The sequence below is a fragment of the Mustela nivalis genome (assembly GCF_964662115.1).
Source record: "Mustela nivalis genome assembly, chromosome: 12".
NCBI classification, from domain to species: domain Eukaryota; kingdom Metazoa; phylum Chordata; class Mammalia; order Carnivora; family Mustelidae; genus Mustela; species Mustela nivalis.
The window spans coordinates 44,531,934-44,552,835 of record NC_139031.1 but is presented as its reverse complement, the minus strand read 5'-3'; the positions used below and the strand labels follow the sequence as shown (position 1 = coordinate 44,552,835).

Genomic DNA, 20,902 nt, shown 5'->3' with positions numbered 1-20,902 from the left:
AAATAAAATTAAAAAAAAAAAAAAGAAAGAAGCAGCCCTCTGTCAGCAGACCTTTAAGCAGATAGATGGACCTGCGTTGGGCCCAGTGGGGTGGCTGGCATTTGTGTTAAGTGGAAAGGCCAATGGGAGAGCCAGTTCTGGCCTGATTTTTAAATCTGAGGCCACTCCAAGCTGACTAGAGAGGAGATTGCAGAACTACAGCCCTGGACACTGGCTTGAGAGGCCGCAGCCCTCGTCATGTGCAATTGGATTTCAAAGAGAAAGGGGTCCGTTTGAGTGAGCAAATGTCTGTCTACTCTGTGGGAGCCCGCACTCTGTAATGCGTGTGCTCGGGGCAGGGACAGTGTAGTCAAGACGAGCTGTGGGGGAGCCCTCACATGGGGTTGTGGTTCCTTTTGGTGTTTTCCCTACTATTCTATTGTTGGAACTTTCTTACCATGTGAAATGCTGGACTCATTGCTCCCTCAAAAGGACTTTCCCTTGAAAATGTGAATTTATAAGAACATGTATCCAGTGAGGCAATTAGGTAAGTGGGGCAGGGTGGAGGGGCAAGTGTGCAGTGGGATTTCAGTTTCCCTGGGGGATTTCATGGAGCCACAAACTTATAGGATGGGGGGGCGGGGCTATGCTGGACATAAAGTGCATTCTAGTTCCAACTTTTCCAGAATCTAGCTTTGATGGTCCTAGTGTAGCCTTCCATGTCCCTGTCCCAAGCCACAGCCTAAGCCTGAACCTAATGGAAATTTTATGAGCATGAGGCTAGGAAGAGAGAGCCCTTCTCTCTGGGAGCCAAAGCTCTGTGCCTCCTCTTATAATGTTTTGGACTTGGTACAGAAGTGAGCCTGCATATTTTTCCAGACAGTGTCTGCATTTGTTACGTCTTAAAACTCAATCGCCAGTAATTAATGCAAAAACAGTTACGCTAACTAAAACAACTTAGCCTAATTAAAACCTTTTTTAGTTCATCAAAACCCACTGTTCTGCATCTGAGTGTGAGTTAATTGATAGATTAAGCGCAGTGAGCTTTTGGGAAAGGGAGGGGAAGCTTTTAAAAAAAAATCCTTATTAACATTCTTTTAGAAATTGAGACCAGACCTTCCATTTTTTTCTCTAAAGAATTCTGGAGCAAGCTTACAAACCTGACCTCTTGGTTAGTAACAGCTCCTCAGTGCCTATCCTGACTGCTTTTTCTCCTGTATGCCTCATTCAAGACCATCAACTCCATGCTCCCCGGGTATTCAGAATCAGGCCCCCACCCTGGTCCAGCCATCACCATTTCCCCACTGGTTTATTTCAAGACTCTGAAATTTATTTCAAGACTCTGAACTCTGTTTCACAACCTGTTTTCAACACAGCAGCCCAGGTGATCCCATTGGTCCTACAAATTCAGACTCCGTGGCTTTTCTGCTCATTCAAGAATCAAACCTGTGTGGTCTCCCCCATCTCCCTCCTACCAACCTACACACACACCCCATCTCCCTCCCCACCAACCTACACACACGCACACACACACACCCCATCTCCCTCCCCACCAACCTACACACACACACACACACACACACACACACACGGCCTTGGCACTGACTTTTCCATCTGTCTGCAGTGCTTCCTGCCAGGCCTGGATGCTCACGAGGACTCCCCCCGTTCTCAGAAATGAGGGCTCCCCAATGATTCCACTTACAGTTTAAACCTTGAGCCATACCTTCCTCCCTTCATATTCAAACACATACACAATTTATATCCCATTCCTTGTTTATTTTGTCCCCTTTATCGGTTAACGCTGTATAGCATATTTTCCTTCTGTATCTTGTTTTTCACTCTCCACATCAGGATGTACGTTCCCTGAGGCCTGGGGTTTGGGTCTGTTTTGTTCATGGCTATATGCCTGTGATGCCCAGAAGAGTGTGAGCACTCAGTAGATGCTCAATAAATATTTGACGTAAGAATGAATATTCTCCAGGGTGGCTCCCACAATCAGTGTTTGGGTGTAAAAACTGACTTACTTCGGAATGTCTACTCCCTAACGCACATACTCTTGGCTCAAAAGCAGGTCCTCACTTGGGAAAAGCCCGACAGTCACCGAGTTGTTCGTGCTGAGGCAGGTTCACAAATTCAGTATATTGTAGTGGCCTCGATCGGGGACACCGACTCTCAGAACTCCACGGAATACATCAGGGAATCCCCAGTTTGAGGAACTGTAGCTCATGTGTTGTATGATTAAACTGTCTTTCATTGACACTATGAAAAGGGTGTTTTAAGGTCAAATATTTTTTAAGATGATTACTAAATTTTTAAGACTTTTAAGTCTTTAAAGTCTTTTTAAGATTTTTTAATCTTAGCTTTTTAAGATTATAACTTAATCTAGCTTTTTAAGATTATAACTAAAATGAAAGTAGTAAATTTAAAAATTTTTATAAAGTCTGTAGACTCTGAGAAGAAGTTCGAGGCAGAGAAACTCTAAGACTTCAAGGCCCTTTAGGGACAAGAGTTCCCGGGTCTGGGTTAGACTCCCTGAGAGGAATCGGAAGCTCAGGGTAGCCAGCATGTTTTTTTTTTCTTTTTTCCTTTATAAGCTGAGTTTTTCTATATTGCTGGATTTTTAAGATGCTTAAGTGAGAAAGTACATGGGAAAACATTTAGTCCGGTGTGCTATGCTGAGGCATGTGTGGTGTTCCCTTCTTTCCTTTCTCCCTCCGAGTTCAGTGCAGTAACATATCTGGCCCTACTATTTGCACTAACTTGTGTACTGTTGTGGTTCATTCCACTGTGCTTCGGCAGAAGCTTCCTCTAGCAGTCTCACTTAGAAAGCTCCTTCCTACCCGGTACCAAGAGGAGTCCCCCCAAGGGACTAAGACTGTATGAACACAGTGGTATTCAGATTCATTCTTTGGGCTAAGACTGTATGAACACAGTGGTATTCAGATTCATTCTTTGGGACCCTTTGTTCAAGTAAAATCTCTCTTGGAACCTTGACATTTTCTGGGTACTGGCATTTCAGGGCAGGGGCAGACAAAGCTCTGGCCGGAGATCAACCTACATACAGTAGGTGGTGCAGGAAAGGCAGAGCTGCATCCTGCAGGGGAGAGGTGGGCAGAGCAGGAGATGCAGCGACGAGCCGAGGGCCTTGTGTGCCAGGGAAGGAAGGAAAGAGGGAGGGAGAAGGGCCCTCCTGGGTGAGCAGCGCTCCTGGAGCCTGTTAAAAGTGTGAAATCACACCCCCGGGACTGCGTTTCAGGAGGTCTGGAGTGGGCTCAGAACCATGTGTGATGCAGAGTGCCCGCTCCCTCTAACACAGGCAGGCTTGAGCTCTGCCCATGTGGGAGCTCTTTAATTAGTTTCATGAGAGTGTCTTTATTTCATCTTGAGGTCACGGGCTTTTAAACTTGGGTCTGTGGTTCTTTTGAGGATTTCTGTAAAGATTTTCTGCACTATTTAATGTGTAATATTTGCACATTTCATATATTTATATTTTTCTAGGTAGGGAAAGAATCCACATTCTAAGGAAGGGCCTTTTCTCTTCATTCCTTCAGATGGAAATGTTGAGGGAAACGAAGGCAGGAAGAATATGACTAAGAATCACATACAACATGGGACCCACTGATGCACATGTGAGACATAGAACATGACCTTCAAGGGTCTCATGATTCATGTTTTACTATATAAGAAAGTGTAAACTTATCTTGACAACAGCCAGACCTCCAAGGTTCTGTAAAGCTTACTTTCAACATACACAAAAGAGACTTGGCCCTAACCCCCACTAACTACAAAGTATATATTACACACTCCTTACACTCTCAAGGGCAGTTCTTTCTGCCCGTGGGTCCTGTCCCCGTGCTTAGAATACTAAAAGCACCTTTTTGCACTGTGAAATGTCTCAAGAATTCTTTCTTGAGCTTCATGCTCGATGATCCCGCATCATAAAGACTTTAACGTTTAGTAGGTGTGCAGTGTTGAGGGTGTGGAGTGGGGGATAGCCCAGAATCTGTTTCAAACTGAGGACTGATATGGATGTGGAGACCCAGGGCCGGGGGAGGCCATGAGCTTGGGGACTAGAGGCACAGACTCCATAGTGCATGCTTTGGAAAGCCCCAGAAGGATAAACTATTTGGGCCAAGCTAGAGGAATAAGGAAAGGGTCCCTATCCCTCAAGGGTCCACCACCAGCCTTCTCCAGCGGACATGGAGACTAGAACTGCGGGGAGCAGGAAGAAATGACAAGTCTTTGAATTTGTCTTCTTGGGCAGAGGGGCCTCCATGGGGATCCGTGATGTTGGGTTGTTCCTCACATATGGTTGGGCCTCAGAGAGCCAGAGAAAGGTTCAGTTGGTGCTGGGCAGAACTAATTATGAAGCACAATTAATTACTTTCTTGTTTTCACAGCAGAAACAGAGGGATGGTTTTCTTCCAGAGCTGATGCCTCTTCCTGCTCACTCATTTGTCCAGCCAGCAGTTATCAGAGACTGGATGCAGGACTTGGCTTCAGAAGGTCTCTCTGCTTGGGCTCCCTTTGCAAAGTACAGTAGCTAACATTCTAAAATGTCTGGGCCCTGGCTTTCATTGTTCATTTATCCAGGCAGTTCATTCTTCTGTGGCTCCTGCTGTGTCATCAGACAAATGCGAGGTTTAAGCAGGGTGATCATAAAGTCAGTTGTCTAAGCCAGGACATGTGGTTGGGAGAAGTGCTTCCACTCCCCAGGGACAGGGCTGTGGGCTCAAACCTAGACAGGGGGGCACAGGTCTGGTCCCCTACCTCCACCCAGTAGGAAGACAGTGCCTATTGAGGCATAGGGCCCCATGGTGTGAGATTAATAGGCGGACACCTGCAGGGGAGTCTTGGAAGAATGGAGAGGCTCTCCTCCTCCAATTTTCTGCTTGCACATAGAGAGGGGATGCCCTCAGGCTTGGCCTGGCCCTCGGCTTTGGTGGTGGTGGGGTATGGAGCCGGAGAATGGATTTTCCTGCACTGTAAAGCTAATAGATCTCGGATTCTTTGTACTTTTGGTCTGTTCTGCTCATACTGGACTCTAGCCTATGAGTTACCAGTTGTAGGTGGAACAAATGCGAAAGGCCAGTTTAGTCAATGAATGTTTCTAGAGCTCCTACTGGGTGCAGAGCTCTTGTGGACAAAAGTGGCAGCACAGGCCTTGAGCAATTCCAGCCTGGCAGTGGAGCCTGGCATGGACTGCTGTATGGGTTCCCAGGTGGGACTTGTCTGGCCAACGCTGGTAGGAAGGCTTCCTGGAAGAGAGGCTCTTTGGTCCTGTAGAACGGACAGGATTCACTAGTTGGAGTCCACTGTGGTGGTTCTGTGGGGTGGGAAGCATGCTGCAGATCTGTGGGAGGGTTTCAGGCTCGGAGCAGAGAAATCCCTACCAACAATGTCCAGGGTAAACTCAGTCAGCATGGGGCAGGGGCCTCAGCTTGCTCTCAGCCGATCCCTCCTGCTAACTAACATCTCTGAGTGGGGTGGCTTCCTCTGGAGAATTATTGGCATTTCCGGGGCAGAGCTGGAAACCGTAATCAGCATATTGCTGTATACACTTACATGTTTTGTACCTGCCTCTTTCTTCCTGCTCTAGTGGCCTTCTCTTCGAGGTTTCTGGAAAGGCAGGTCAGGTCACTCACCTTCCCTTTCTATGGTAGTAGTAATAGTAGTAGTAGTAGCAGTAGTAGTAGTAGTGTGTCTGTGCTGGAAAGAAGAGACAAGATGTTTCTTGTTCAGTTCAGTGGCTCCCGCACCAGACAGCAACAGAAACACCGGAGGGGCTTGTGAACATGTAGATTTCTAGATCCCTCGCCAGTCTGAAGACAAAGGTTCCCAAAGTCTGCTCTTAAAGAGCAGCCTTGTTGGTTCTGGTGAGCCAGCCAGGTGTGTTCTCAGAGCCCCTGGCCAGGCTCCCTGGCTGGAGGCACCGCTCTTTTCCACACACCTCTCCCAGATCCTGGCTGAAGTGTCACTTGAGGAAAGGACTCCCCTTGTGCCTTGCAGCCCCCAGGCACACCCTTTGTCAGCCTCAGACATGTGAAGGGGTGACCTTTTGAGTGACAGCCCCCCTTTCCAGCCTGTCACCTCACTGCCCATGCACCCCATCTGCCCATGGTGCTCTGAAGATGGTCCGGAAGAAAGAGCAGCAAACACTGGGCTCCTTTTCCAGTTCTGTCTGTCTCTGCGGCAGTCCGGGCTGCCCAGGACTATGGGAAATGGACAGGGACTAGGGGAAGGCAGCTGAGGTTCTTGTGTCCCCCAAACCTTGTCTGGCTTGAGGCCACCACAGGCGTGGTCTCAGAGCTGTGGAAAATGCAGGGAGCTGAGGAAAGTGCCAGCCGCAGAACCTGACTTGTTTTCGGTCCTTAGGCCTGACGCTCTCCTCACCACAGCAGACAGAAACGGACACTGGCAGATCCAGCCAGGTAGGGATGCAGAGAACCTCCTTCCTCCTGCCTTTCCCTGGTGCCCTTGGGGGCTATTTCTTCTCAAGTGGATGCTGAGTTTCTTGGAACAGGAACCTTGTGTTACGCGTGCTGTTACTTCCCTATGTGGTGCACAGCGGTGCTCAGGAAATGGGGCACGACTCTGGCTGATGGACGCTTGTGCATTTGGTGGCAGGGTGCCCCTCTGCGTGTCCCCAGGCGTCTCGGTGTCCATCTGGGCTTCCCTCTGCGGCCCTCAGAGTGTTGGCTTCCACATCTGTGAGCCCCCATGTGTGTCTCCTGCTACGTACGTCCACATGTTGGTCGTCGGTTTCTGTGAGCCTTGTTTTTCCCCTTGATGGCCATTTTCCCTTCTGCTGCTAGTCAGCCTCATCCACAGGAGAGCAGGGCGCGTGCGACTTCAGGCCTCAGATGGAACCTTCACCACAGACCCTCTAGCAGGGACACATCTCACGCTCCGTGGCCCTGGCACAGAGTCCCCACACCTGCCACGCCTGTTGGCCTCCTTGCCTTCCACAGGCTCGGACCCCAGCGGGCACCTCAGGGCACCACTTTGAGTACAGGCCAGGGGGTTGGATCTGTGTAGGGTCAGGGCTATGGCCACTCGGTGCGAGTGGGGCCAGAAGGCTGGGCTGAGGAATCCCCTTGAGGTCTCCAGCCCTCCTCAGCTTTATAAGTGAGGGCAACGAAAGGGCCCTGGGGGGTCTGGGTGCCAGAACCTGACTCCTAAGGAGGAGCGTCTGCCAACAAGGCCACTTCGCAGGAAAGCCCGCTCAGCGAGGGACTGTCCACGCTGAGGCAGCTGCTCACGAGGCCTGGCTTGGCTGGGAGGAACCTCACGAGGTTCCCCAGTGGGAGATCCACAGAGGGCCTCCTGGCTCTGCTGGCATTTCATAGCCAGAGGCCCGGCTGGGGGCATGACCGAGGGCCCCAGGGGTGAGGGGATATGTGTCAATCAGCACAGGACCAACGAGGGGCCTTCTCTGAACTGAAGCGGGAACAGGCCACACTGCCTGCTGAGCAGAGGCTCGTGACTTGGCTGCTCTGCCAGCTGGGAACTGGGGCCGTGGGGCGAGGAGCCGCATCTGAGGAGCAGCGATGAGGGGTCGGGGGGCCTGGCACTGCTGTGATGAGCACTGAGCTCCTTGCTCCACCAGCAGCGATGCTAATGCAAGCAGCAGGATGTCACCTCTGAGCAACAGGGAGCCTTTACAAGGCGCAGGAGAGTTAGTCCTGTGTCTCTAGAAAGCACAGAGCCAGGGAACCCCCTCCCTTCCCACCAACAGAAGCAAAGCAGGGGGGCCCGGCCGCAGGTCCCTCGGGTGCAGCACCCAGCCATGAACCTCCCCCCGCTCAGCTGCCCCTGGTAAAGGATGGCAGGAGCGCCTGCCCGGGGTAGCCGAGCCTTTGGCAAGTCAAATGGTTTTCAGTTCATTTCTTTCAGCTACATTTAAAGAGGACTTAATTAAGTGGTGGGCTGACACATAATTTTTGATGATAGATCACTATGCAGTTTTGGGTATGTGTCTCAGAAGGAGGTCAGGGACCCTGATATCTACTTATTTTTGTGAAAAGGTTTCTCATTCTCAGCATGTGAAGCTATAAAAATGAAAAAGAAAGAAAAGATGCTGAGTCCTGATTTATTCCAGCAATAAATATTCACCCATGGATTCATGAACAATTAAATTCCTATCCATTCCATTCAGATGTGCTTTTGATGGATTTTTCTTTTTAGGTTTAACATTTGCCTTACAAAAACTTTAAGTGTCTGTGTTGTATTAATCAATTGTATCCTATATTTTATATCAAAAATAGTTGTGGTAACTCAATCCAGAAGACTTCTTTTTTTAATCTCTCACAAATTTTAGTCACAGATAATTAAATATTTCTATTTCAATTTCCAAATATATTTTGTGGCAGAGAAGTAGGAGAAGGTAATCAAGGAAAGACTTTAACCCATAAAAACACTGCATTAGTATAAAATCCCCTGGGGGGAAATGGAATGAAGATACAAGTTCCAAAAAAGAAGGGACAATGTAAAATTTCCAGCTGTTGAGGAAGAGCTGGTTAGCTTGTTTTTTTTTTCAAACAGAAAAGCCTGGCTATTAAATCACGGCTGTGTTTGGATTCTTAGTGATGTATTTTAAAGTGTTTTGGCAGTTTTATTTTAAAATGTAAATATTTGCCAAAAGCAAGAAATCACCTCTTGCCAATTTAAAAGTCTAAATAATATTAGATGTCAACTGAAGAATATGCAAGATGGGATAATTATTTTAAAAAATATGTTGGTGGTATTCCCAGAGCAAAAGCTCTTCTGAACCCTGACCTGATGGCTCCTGCCTCCTCTTGTCCACTCCAACCCTCTCCTGGAAACGTCCTGTGGTATTGTTCATGGATACTGTGGGGTGTGGTCTACACCTGCTTCCGGATTTCAGACACTGGCTTTGGGACAGAGCTATGGCGTGCTGGGTGAATTGCCCCTCTCTCCTCTGTGCTGAATTAAACTGCTGTTGGTAGGAGAGGAGGGGTAAAGACTCTTGGGGGAATAAGGAAGGGACAGGCTGGCAGACACACAGGTCAGAGAGGAGAGCCAGCCCTAGGCCAGGGCCGTGGGCTCTGCAAATGAGAATGGATCCAGCTCCCCCTCCTTGGCCACAGCACCCCTTCGTATGCCTGGTTGACTTGACCTGAGGGAAGGCTGTTTGCACAGAGGCATGGTTTATTTCACAGAGAGCCGAGATGTTTCTGAAGGGGAGGCTGAATCGAAGCCCAGTCTAAAGTGGGAGGTGGGAGATTTGTTCCAATCACCGAAGACCTAGTTGGTTTTCGACTCCTTGCCCCCGGCCACCATGCTTCTCCTCCTCACTTCATCTGTACTATGTATCTGGTTGGCTTAAGAGCGTAGGGTTATCCTAGCTGCACCTTCCTCCTCTAGTGTCCCTCCCCAAGGCCCTGAGTCTGTGGACTAGGTTGAGAAAAGCTCTCCTGGGACAGGAAGCAGCATCTTTTCCAGGACCCAGGGACAGGAGGATGGGTGGGGACGGGCAGAGAGATGACCTGCTCTGGGGTGGCGTGTAGGTGAGAGCCCGTGGGAGGAAACCAAACGAATTCCTTGCTTCCAGCTGCTGTGCCCTGCCCCCTCCACTGCAGAGGCCAGCCTGAGCTGGGAGGCAGAAGGCAGGGAGCAGGGAGCAAGGCCAGATGTTACCCTGCTGTTGGTGGGCAAGCCTGCACAGAGCGGGGAGTCCCCGCTCTGCCATGAATGAGCTGTGTGGCTTGGACAGGCCCTTCCTGGAGCTGGGCCTGTTTCCTTGCCTGTGAGTGGGGCTATAGTGAGGATGCCGGGAGAGAGGCTGGTGTGGGCAAATGCCTGAAGACATGTGACACCCGCTCTTCTGCAGGGATAGGTGTCTCTGTGACATCCCTCTGCTCCCTCTGCACTGAGACAGGTACCTAGTGGGCCTGGCTCCGGAGAGCCTCTCCCGCTGCCCGCTGCTGCACACCCCTCTCTAGCAGGGCTGGCCAGCTGATCTCTCCCCTCCCTTGCGCCCCCACCTGGGCCTGAGCTGCGAGGTGGCAAAGTGAACCCAGAGAGAGGCACCCCACAGGATAGGGAAGCTGTCCTGATGGTGAGTGATGAGTGAGCGGGGTGACGTGGGGCTCACAGGGCGGCCGTCTGCTTGATGCTGTGGAAGCTGATCCGGGTGGGCGATGTGGGGATGGACATGGCCCGGGCCACAGGCACTCGGAGGGAGTGATGGTCCTGCCAGCGGTGCCACCTTTTCCTCACAGCCGAGCGCACCTGCGGGGGGTGGGGTGGGCAGCGGCTCAGCAGGGCCTGCAGGCGCCAATCCCAGAACCAGGAGCCTTCTCTCCTGCTCCTACCCCTTGCGGGGCCCTTAAAGGGAGGAAGGCTGGGGTGTCCTCCCGACCACCACTGTCATACCCAGGGAGGCACTAGCCGGTTCCAAAAGCAGGTCCTTCCCCTGAAGCCATTAGCCTCTGAAGCTCCTGCCCTCTGTCCTCACCCCTCCTGGAGAAACTCCCCGCTCACCCCTCCTTGGGGCGCACTGCCCTCCCTGCCCCCTCCCTCCGCCATCTCCTCTTTATGGTGGGACCCAAGCCCCAGCTTCGAACATCTGCTTCTGGCTCTCCTGGCAGACTCCTGGAGACTTTGAGCTCTCCTCACATACTTGGCATCCCTGTCCCTCCTGAAAGCCCTTCCTCCAGCCTTGTCTCCCAGCAGACAGCCCCTGCCTCACTGGCCATAGCCCATAGTGTGTGCTGCTGAGACAGAAAGTCAAGCTAACAGTTCCAGTCATTTCAAAACCTGATCGTGGCCAGTGCCGTATTATTCTCATTGGTATTGGAACTGAAGGATTTTTTTGCAAAATGGGTGGTGTCCCCCACATGCTAGCCTAGCACAGGGCTGACCAGAATAAATGCCCCAGAGTCACTGTGCGTTTTCTTTGAAAGCTTTCTCCCTGCCCTCCAGCCCAGGCCAGTCTCTACTGTCGGCCTTGCCTGTGTCGGGGTCTGCTTTGATTGACAGAGACCCAGGCGGACAGAGAGTGGCACTCTCTGCAGAGGCAGGGGAAGTGTCTCAGCATGGCACTTACCTTGAGTGTTTGGAAGCTCTCAGGACCTGGGGCTGTGTCTACCCTTGGCCCCATAACCCACTGTGGGTCCTCACCTAGCACAGGCCGGTGTGAGCCTCTGTCCCAAGCTGCTTATGCTGAGATTCTGGGCTGTGTGAGCTAAGCAGCCTGTCCCCAGTGCCTTGTTCCCTGGTGTTGGCCCCAAGCTGTGTGATCTGTTCCATGGTGGGGGAATGTGCTGGTGTCTTTCCTACTCCCTGCGTCCATAAGGGCCTGGATGCACGGTTCACACCTGACTCACTCCTGCAATGCCTCCCCATTACCAGTGGTGTTCCGGCATCTGTCTCCAGTGGGACCCTGCAGCCAGGGCTCCCCGCTCACCCATCTCTCCAAGTGCCTTTGTGAAGTGCTGGCCTTTGTGAAGGGGACCTTCTAAACTGGTTGGAGACCCTCAGGTAGGATTCCTGTTTCCCAAATCACAGTGGTTTCTCCGGCCATCCCCTCCCCTGTCCAGGGCAGAGCTGAGCAGAGTCAGGGACCCCGGGCCTCCCTAAAGGCTGGGCGGCTCCCCTGAGCTGGGAACTGAGGACCGCCCCGGAGCCTGGCTTCCTACCTCTCCATTGAAGAAGCAGTAGAAGACAGACACAAAGAAACCCTGGAAAGGAAGGAGGGAGGATCAGTGACCTGCTTGGGGAGCGACTCTGCTGGGACAGCTGGGAATACCTGGACCCAGAGGCTCCGAGCTCGGGGGCAGCCCACCCTCATGGTATGGGTGTCCCGGGGCTCACTGCGAGTGACAGGCTGTCAAAAACCCTCAGAACAGGCGCTGGGCCACAGGCTAGGGTGATGGACACCTGACCCCTGGGGTGGGGGTGCCAGGGTCCAGGGTTGGGGTTCTATTTCATGTGAACCATGTCCCCTGTGAGGTCTCTGTGAGGACACCGGTGCCCCATCTGGTCTCAGGCCCCACCTGGAACGACTGCAGGAAGGAGTTGAAATAGATGAACACGATCTGCGACAGGTCGTCCTCCCCAGGGTTGACGAAGAAGAGCATGTAGGTGATGCCCAGGAGGGGCAGGAGAACCAGGGTGGCCTTGACCGCCTTCCTAGGGGTGTGACAGGGCGACAAAGCTGGTCTGAGCCCACACTGGCCCTCACTCAGGTGCGGAGCAAGCTCCCTGGCTGAGGCCTGTGAGGGTTTGGAGGGCCCAGCCTAGATGCCTCGCTTCTGCTCTCGGGGGGTTAAGACACCCGTCATTCACCTGTACTGGATTGTCTCCGATGTTGTGGATGCTCGGAGTTTTGTCATGAGGATCCTGACGATGTTGAAAAGAAATACAAAATTGATCTGGAGGGAGGGAAGGCAAAAAAGAAAGGACCGTGAGGTAGGGAATGCACTGAGAGGCAGCCACTTCCCCCCCATAACCCACTGGGCCCTGTGTCCCATGCACACATCCCACCCGTCACCCCAGTCCCTGCCTGCGGTCCCAAGGCCTCTGCTTCTCCCTTATCAGGACGGGCAGAATTCGCCCTTTCCAGAGGGCTCCAGGGCTGGCGTCTCCACCTCCAGACCCTGGTGGGGGAAAGCGGCTTTGGAGGCAGGGACCAAGGACACCAAGGTCACTTCTCTTGAGGCACAGCTCCTCAGAAAGTCCCCCAACACCTGCCCCACTTGGGGAAGCCACAGGAGCTGGCCAGGCCTCCGCCCCAGTCCCTTGCCCTGCCTGCTATAGGGTCCCCCCCTCTTGTCGATTGAGGGTTCCCTCTGAGGCCCTGCTTCCCTGGGGGAATGGACCTGGCCAGAGGGAGTGACTAATCCCTCACCAAACCTCCCTTGCCCCCAGGAAAACACTTCTCAAGCATATCTGAGGCAATGAAGATGAATGGGCTGCTGGGCTGGCTCCAGGGCTCCTGGAAGAGCCTCATTTATCTTCATTTCAAGCCTTTTGTTGGTGCCAGAGCTCACGCACCCAGTCTTTTCCCAGGACCTGTCCGGGCCACCCTAGCCAGGCTCGTGCTGTGGATGGTTACCGTGGGCCTGCCAGTGTCCCGTCCATCTGCGCTGGCTTGTCTGCGTGACCGTGTGCTGCCCTCCAAACACTTCTGGGGAGGGGGGGTTCTGTCTCTGTGCTTGTGTGAGTGTGTGCATATGAGAACCTGCGAATCTGGGGACGTAGGCATGCCAGGGCTTCTCTACACCTATCTCCAAACGTGAGCAGACAGGAAAGAGAGATTCCCTTCCTTGGGAGTCTCTCCCGAGGAAGTGACCATGGGTCAGAGAGCATCTGCTGGCTCACACCTATGCACCTGTGTGTGTGTGTGTGTGTGTGTGTGTGTGCATGCACAGACACACACACCCACATTCTGCCCAAGGCTCTGTCCCAAGAGTCCGTCACTTCTTGAGGCTCCTAAGTTCTGGATCCCAGGCTGAGAGTGGGGACGCCGGGAGACACCCCGGGACAGACAGCCCTGTGGCCTCTGCAGGACCCCTAAGTGGGAGGATGCTCTGGGGGCCTGGAGGGAAAATATATTCTCATTTCTGGCACATTCCTTACATGCAACCATCCTTCCATCCATCCATCCACCTAAACACCTACTCGACCATGCCTTCACCTCCCGGGTGCAGGGTCCCATTCCATGTGCTGAGGCAAGAGCAGGGACAGGGTCTGGTGCGGAGGAGCTGGGACACAAGCCTTATCCCCTCCACTCACGTGAGGCAGGCAGTCGGTGATGCTGCCCCCACTCCAGCTCTCCCTGGGCCTGTGAAGCCTGAAAGTCACTCTTTCCTTGTGAGTGTGGTCCCCAGCCATGCCCTTCCCAGGATCCTCTCCACCCCATCCCTCCATGGGCGCCGCCTCCAGGCAGCCTCGGACCCCCAGCCCACACCGAGCTCTCCACTCTGGGACCTCCCTCTTCTCCCCATCCCAAATCCCAGCTCTTCAGTGAGCACTGGTTATTGTACCCTAGTCTTGTCCAGCCTAGTTTCCTTCCTTCCTCCTTCCTTCTGTGAGCTGACTTGCCATGTCCCTGCTCCTAGAAGTCTTGTGGGACTTTCCTGGGCGAAAGGGGTCAGAAAGGCCTAGAGAAATGGCATTTGAGCTGAGGGATGATGGACTGTGGGGGATTGGGTTCCGAGCAGAGAAAGGCCAGGAGAGAAAGGCCTGGGATAGGGGAGATATGCCAGCTGGCAGCCACTGTGGCTGAGGTGAGCATTGAAATCTTCCTCCTTCTAGAACAGCAGCGGCAGGGCCCTCCCAGCCCAGAATGTTCTTAGGGTAGCCTGCATGTCAGGGGCTCTGGGAATGCTGAGGGGAGAAGGTAATGGGTGAAAGGGTAAGTCAACCCCCCTGGAGAAACTTCCCATGAAGTCTAGCCCTTTTCCCCACCCTGTGTTTCCTGGAACTCCAGTGCTCACTGGGACATTAATTCCTAATGAGGCTCCGTGGGAGGAGCACCCCAGTCTGGTCAGAGCTCCAGCCTGGGAGGCGGTGGTGCATTGTCAGGCCCAGAAAGGAGATCTGGACATTATGGTTGCTGCCAGGACAGACAAGGGAGGCTTACTGCTCCCTAATGTGGCCCAGGACACAGATCATTCTAGGTTTTGTTCCAAGCACTCCAGCCTTATATAGTAGATGTGATCATTATACCCATTTTACAGATGTACAAACTGAGGTTCAGATAGACTCCCTCACTTGCCCGTGCCACAAAGGACACATTGGTGTCAGGATTTGAACCAAGGCAGCCGGCCTCAGCGTCCTTCCCCTGACCCCTGTGTTGTGTTCCTGCTCCTGCAGGAGTTAATGAACTCTGGGCCAGATGGAAGCAAGCAGAGGTAAGGTACTGGCCACACTGCCAGGGATGGGAGTTCGGAGGTCAGGAGAGCACTGCAAGGCCCATCAGCACAGGAGGCAGACCCGCGGCTCCCGGTGTGAGGAGGACCTGCTGGAGGTGAGGCCCGAGGGCTACCATGGGTCCTCCCAGTGACCCCGTGAAGCAGGGACTGGCATCATCATGTTAGAGGTGAGAAACTGAGGCTCCGAGCGAGGAGGTCCTTCATGGTCACAAATCCCAGGAGGCAGCGACCACGACTTGTCCTAGGATACCCCACAGCATAGTGCCTGCCACAAAGGCAGAGAAAGTAGAGACCTAGCTCATCAGCGCAGAGCATCCTGGGATCTCCCCACCCCCACCCCAGCTACTTTTCCAAATGGTAAGGATGCTCATGGGAGACCCTCCTTGAACTTCACCGTTGCTTGTGCACAGGCAGGGAGGGAGGCAGAAAGCAGACTGACGTTTCCACCTCCTGGACTTCAGACATGGTTCCCTGCCTCGGAGATATATCCCTTGCTCCCCTCCAGTTCTGGGTACTGGAGGTTTATTGGGGTGCTCCCAACGCAGCTCAGGACCCTCCTCTCACTGCTCCCCTGCTCTCAGCTTCCAGGACTACCCATTTGCCAGGGCAGTTAAACATGGCCGGCCTGTCTGTGCCACGGGCATCTGTGGAGCCCAGTGACTTCACCAGAAGCCTGGATACCCCTCTGGTTCCTGGGCCCTGGGGGCCTGGTCCTCACTGGGTGCCTCAGCTTTCTCCTCCTGTTGGCATGCTCTAGGCAGGTGTAGCCTCAAAGGCCCTCGCCCAGGGGCGCGTGGGGCCCTGGCTGGGCCACAGAGAAAACCCAGACAACGCCCATCGAGTTCTCCAACGCGAGTGTGCACAGCCAAGTCTCCCGGGGCCCTTCGTCTGAACGCAGATCTTGGGCCCACTCCAGACATTCCCAGGGGAAGGCGGGGGACCCTGGAATTTGCATGTGGCACAGGAGCTGCTGGGACATTGCTGGAAGGAGCAGGGAATGAGGAGACTTTACAGACAGACCCAATGCTCCGTGCCCTGGAGGAGCCCAGCTGGGAGTCCCCTGTTGCTGCCGGGGACACTTCTCAGCCTCAGGCTTCCTCTGGTGCCTGGGGAGCTAGCTCAGCCTCACAACAGAAGGACTTGGAAATAATCAGGTTTCATGTCCCCAGGGCCATCTCCACTGACGAGGCAGGAAGTGTGTGAAGTAACCCAGCTTCCAAGCCTTCAGCGGGGGATCCTTCTGACACTCTTCCATGGGGTTGTCCCCATGGAAGCTGGCTCAGCACCTCACCTTGGCTTCCTCCCCACCTTTCCTTCTACTCCCACCCATCGCTGTGCTTCCTGGGACCACGTCCTAAATGAACGCCTGGCACCGAGTTCTTGACACATGGCTCTAATTCTGGCGCTCGCGTGGTCTTGGGCAAGTTAAGTGGCTTCATTAAGCTTCCTGAGCTTCTGTGTCCTCACTGGCCCAAAAGGGACACCAGAGAGCCTGTCTTGGAAGGTCAGCATGGGTTAAAATACTCATGGAGAGCCCTGAGCCCCGTGCCTGGTCCACAGTGGAACCCAGTGTCACACACCTTTCCCATGACAACAGCCTCCTGCAAACTGAACCAGCCAGTTCACTTCCCAGAACCCAGAAATAAGCTTGGTCGTGTCTTTCAGCAGCAGCAGGGCAGCCATGAACCATCAGGGGTGGGCAGGGCTGGCGGGATACGGAGCGCATACCCAACCCCGAGGACCAGCCCTTGTGTCTCAGCTCAGCGAGCTATTAGTGGTGACCTTGGGCAGGAGGTTTCATCTCTCTCAGTTTCTCCAGCTGTAAAATGGGGATCATAATTCCCATTTCCAGCCACGGATGATGCGAGATTTGGAAGTTACGAAGATGAAGCTTCTGGACAGGCTTGGGGGGGAATGGGAAGCTCCATCAGTGCAATACAGTAAGGGCCCAAAGGGAGATGCAAAGGGCTCTTGGGCCAAGAGGTGGGGGTAGAAGCGGAGAAAGGGTCAGGGAGAAGCAGGCAGGGAGAGGGGGCTGACACAGGGTCCCCCCATGCCCATCTCCCTTTCTCTGTTCATTTTCTCATGCTGCCCAACATCCTTGCAGCCAGGGGGCTCCTTCCCCACTATCACCAAAGCCCGACCCAGGCCAGCCTTCTTGGGGGGGTGGGGGGCAGATTCACGAAAAGCCCTATCCCTCCAGGATGGGCTCTGAGCAGCTGGCAGGGAGGGGATGAGTCTCAAGGGGTTTCTGTTCACACTGAGGGTGGGGACAAGTGACTCACTGCAGCTGGGACTCCAAGGACAGTCACTCCCTCCCACCCCCAACCCTCTCCTCGACTGCCAACAAGGACTGGCTTCTGCCTCTGAAACAAGGTGGAATTTCAGGCAGTGGGTAGAAAACCTCCCTAGTCATCTCCAGGTCATATACAACAAGGGCACTCCAAAGATGGGGGACAAAGGAATTCCTGAAGAAGTCACAAAAAGGAGGAGTTGGGAAATGAAAGAGATAAACAGGGACTGTCTGCAGGGTCGACCACAGAACCGCCAGCAGGCACCTGCTCTTTCTATCTCTTCTCTCTCTCCCCTATATATCCCACAAGAGGCGGGGGCCCCTTTAAGGAAGCTGGTGCGTACAGGAGCCTGAAATTACCAAGCCTGAAATAAGTCTTACGTAAATGCCAATTTCTTATGGGGCTTTTTTGCACGTCTCTTTTTTAAAATGTATAATATATAATGGGTTCATTTTTGCAGAATGCAGCCTCTACTTAAACTCCACCTTAATTAAAGCTCGTTGTGGATTAAAGACGTGGTAGCAATTATACCTTCAATGCGAATACATTTGCCAAAGGGTCGGGAGCTGGACAGGGAACAATTGCTCATTACGCTTCGTTCTAGTACCACTGTTCCAGGCTGGGGGCGGTGGGCTGGGCCCCAGAGGGGGTCGCTGGGGGCGGAGGGGGGTAGGTCTGGGCTGAACAGAAGTCCTCACACCCTTCTCTTGCCATTAATAGCTGCCCCCTCACCTGGCTGTCTCTGTACCTGGCAAGGGGACATCAGATGGAGGAGGCACTAGAAATCTGCCAGTCAGACCAGTCAGATAGTGGGGGGGGGGGGTGGTGTGTGCCAGGAAGTAGGGTGGTGTGTACAGAGGGTGTGCAGGACGGCCACTCCAGGCCACATTCTTCCCCAGCATCTCTGCCGGGTGGGTCCTCTGCTGCCCTCCCAGTGCCCGGCCCCATCCTGGTCCCTACGGAGGACCTACCAGGAGCACAAGGATGATGGGGCCTTGGTAAATATAGTCCACCAGGTCACCGGGCTCCTTGCCAAACCAGCACCTGCAAAGATGGAGAGGCTCTAAGTGGCCTGCTCAGTCCGGGTCTGGCCACCACAGTAGGTTTGGGCCCAAGGTTCTCTGGCTTGACCTTTCCTGCCACCCAGTCTCTAGGGCTTTGTCTTCTCAAAATCCCTGGGTGGATGGCCCTGGCCCCTCTGACCATCCTGGCTCACCCGTGGGCTGCCTTTTGCCCTCCATGGAGGGTCTGGTCTCCCCAGCTGGACTGAGGGCAGGCCCTGGGTCTCATCACCCTCCTTCTCACTCCCCTACCCTGTTCCAGACTGTGGATGTGTACCCAGTGCTGGGCAGACAGGAGGCTCATGAATGAAAGCAGAGCTGGGCTCCCCCTTGCTGGCCCAGGGCCCAAGCACCCTGTAGCACCTGTTCCTGTATTCCTTGGAACCTGCCACTCCATGTGCCAGGCACTGAGCCGCACAAAGCAGCAGGTGGAGAGGCGGACGGCTTCTCCAGCCCTGAACCCCGGCCTTTCTCTGAGCTGAGCCTTATTCACCCAGTGAAGGGAGCCTGTCGCTAGCAGAGGCTTGATTATTCTCGGGGGATGCAGGTGGGTGTAGAAGCTCGGAGTCCAGGGGAGCCATGGGGCCGGGATGCAGTCTGGCTCTGTCAGTCACTCCCACTAGACCTCAGGAAGGGCCACGTGACTTTGGGAAATTCTGACTGTGTCCTCCCAAACTATAGAGATCATTCAGTGCACCCTGCCTTAAACAGGAATCTCCTTGGTGCCTCCCAGCGCTAGGGTTTTGGTCTTTGCTTTAATACCCCCTTTGGCAAGAAGCTCACTCCCTTCCATGGCGGCCTTCTTATTCTTGGGTAGTTTTAATCATTAGGAGCTCTTCCCAAAGCTGAGCTCTTGGAGTCCACTCCGGTTCTGCCCCTGCCCCTAAATCTCCAGCTTCGGAGACCTCTTAGAGATTTGTGTCCAGAGACTGACATTCCCTTGCCCCCTCTTGTTTCAGCTGGTGACATCCAAGTTCCCACCTTCTGCTTGGTTGATGCACAGCCGGAATTGCCATCATCTGGGTGTGGCTTATATACCAACAGCTCCAGGGCAGGGAGGGTCGCAGGATGGGACACTGTACCCCAGGCAGGGACAGGGATCCCAGAATAAAACAAGTGCCCCTGCTCTGGCCCCGAGTTCTGTGAAAGGCTCATGAACACCCTTGGATGTGTTCAAGGCTGATGGCCTCTAGCCCTTGGCCTCCTCTATATTCCCTGGGCCAGACATGCTGCTCTGAGGAGGAAGCCTTACTGAAGGCTAAGGGGCTTATGCATTAGGGCATTTGAACGACCCATGATCCCTAACTCATAACACCCAGTACACCAGTATCTCGGGGTGCCAGGGATATCTTCTCAATATAGGGGCCATGGGAAAGTCAATCTGTCCTGGTAGGGCTTCAACTCCTGCCCCATGGCTAGGCTGGAGCCCTGGCTTGACCTTTCCTGACACCCCTCTGACCCCCGCAGCTGGCCGGTCCCACTTACTGTTCGTTTTCATAGTAGAGCTTGCCAATGGCCCAGGCAGCAATGATAGGGCAGGGGATACCTGAAAGAAGGACAGACACAGGCTATGGCGGACAGACAGATGGATGAGGACCCTCTTGTAGAGCACAGGGTGAGGGGACCACAGGGGCCTGGGACCAATCACCCAACTGCAGGCCATCCATGGCCCCATCCTGACCCCCCTTCTCCTCTCTCAGCAACCCCCTCTAAGAGGGACAGACAGATGAAGGGACAGCATAGTTTTCTGAGAACATTCGATAGAGAAGTGGAGCTGGTCAGCTTCTTTCTCGAAGCCAGAGACATAGGTCTTCGGCTTCGTCTTCCCAGGCAAAGAGAGGAGGGGTGTTTGTAAAGTGTTCTGTTGGAGGGACTGCTTGCTTCTTCCCCACCAGCAAGGGAAGGGAGTGGTTGCCTCCCTGGCCTGTCCTGGGGATGGCGGGCCAGGGGTGTGCACCTGTCCTCAGACCCAAGATGAAAGGAGGTGACCTTGTCAGCACTGCCCCCTCCCCACTAGGCCCCAGGACCCTCAGGGACCCTCACACCATCCGATGAAGAGGAAGAGCCATTTGCGCAGGCGCTCGGTGGAGTAGGTCATGACGATCGCTGTGTGCAGGTAGCAGCCCTCAACGAACATCCAGAAGAAATTGGTCACCACGAAGTAGTTGAAGACGGTGGTGACGCAGCGGCACCAGACCTGCACGGGGCAGGCGGTGGTCAGGGGCTGCCTGGGGCCAGGGCCCAGTGCACAGTGTGGGCACCCGCCCAGAGTTACCTCGTGGACTTGCATTCTACCCTCTAACCTGGCTCTGGGAAGCTTCACATGCCTCCTAATTCTGTCTCCCTGTTTGGGGTGAAGTTAAGGGGGCAGCTGGCACTGGTCTCTTCTTGGGCTGCTCCCCCTGCACTTTCTGATCTCGTTTTCATAAAGAAAGAGGGAGTCTGGCTCTGAGCTTTCTGCAGGCAGAGGCTAGGACTGAACATCACTGCTATTTCCACGGTCAGTTTTTCGAGAGTCATCTTTGAGCCATAGCAAGGTTTCCATTTGGGGATGAAATAGGAAATCTCACATAGAAAAAAAGTAGTGAGGGGCACCTGGGTGGCTCAGTGGGTTAAGCCTCTGCCTTCGGCTCAGGTCATGATCTCAGGGTCCTGGGATCGAGCC

The 20,902-nt window shown here is 53.7% G+C and overlaps 2 protein-coding genes across 2 annotated transcripts in view; one reads left to right on the top strand and one right to left on the bottom strand.

Moving 5' to 3' along the window:
- Window positions 1-20,902, top strand: part of ZNRF2 (zinc and ring finger 2) — a gene marked incomplete at its 5' end in the record, with an annotated part of 380,791 nt that overhangs the window by 330,657 nt on the left and 29,232 nt on the right. The gene's annotated exons all lie outside the window — the stretch shown is intronic.
- Window positions 5,589-20,902, bottom strand: part of CRHR2 (corticotropin releasing hormone receptor 2) — a gene marked incomplete at its 5' end in the record, with an annotated part of 34,253 nt that continues 18,939 nt past the window's right edge. The window contains 9 exons of the mRNA XM_082694141.1: window positions 5,589-5,688; window positions 7,991-8,030; window positions 10,097-10,233; window positions 11,643-11,684; window positions 12,000-12,135; window positions 12,292-12,377; window positions 18,148-18,220; window positions 19,723-19,783; window positions 20,281-20,465. Of these exons, the coding sequence (XP_082550267.1) occupies window positions 8,018-8,030; window positions 10,097-10,233; window positions 11,643-11,684; window positions 12,000-12,135; window positions 12,292-12,377; window positions 18,148-18,220; window positions 19,723-19,783; window positions 20,281-20,465 (733 nt within the window). The 3' untranslated portion in view covers window positions 5,589-5,688; window positions 7,991-8,017. The remainder of the gene's footprint in view (window positions 5,689-7,990; window positions 8,031-10,096; window positions 10,234-11,642; window positions 11,685-11,999; window positions 12,136-12,291; window positions 12,378-18,147; window positions 18,221-19,722; window positions 19,784-20,280; window positions 20,466-20,902) is intronic.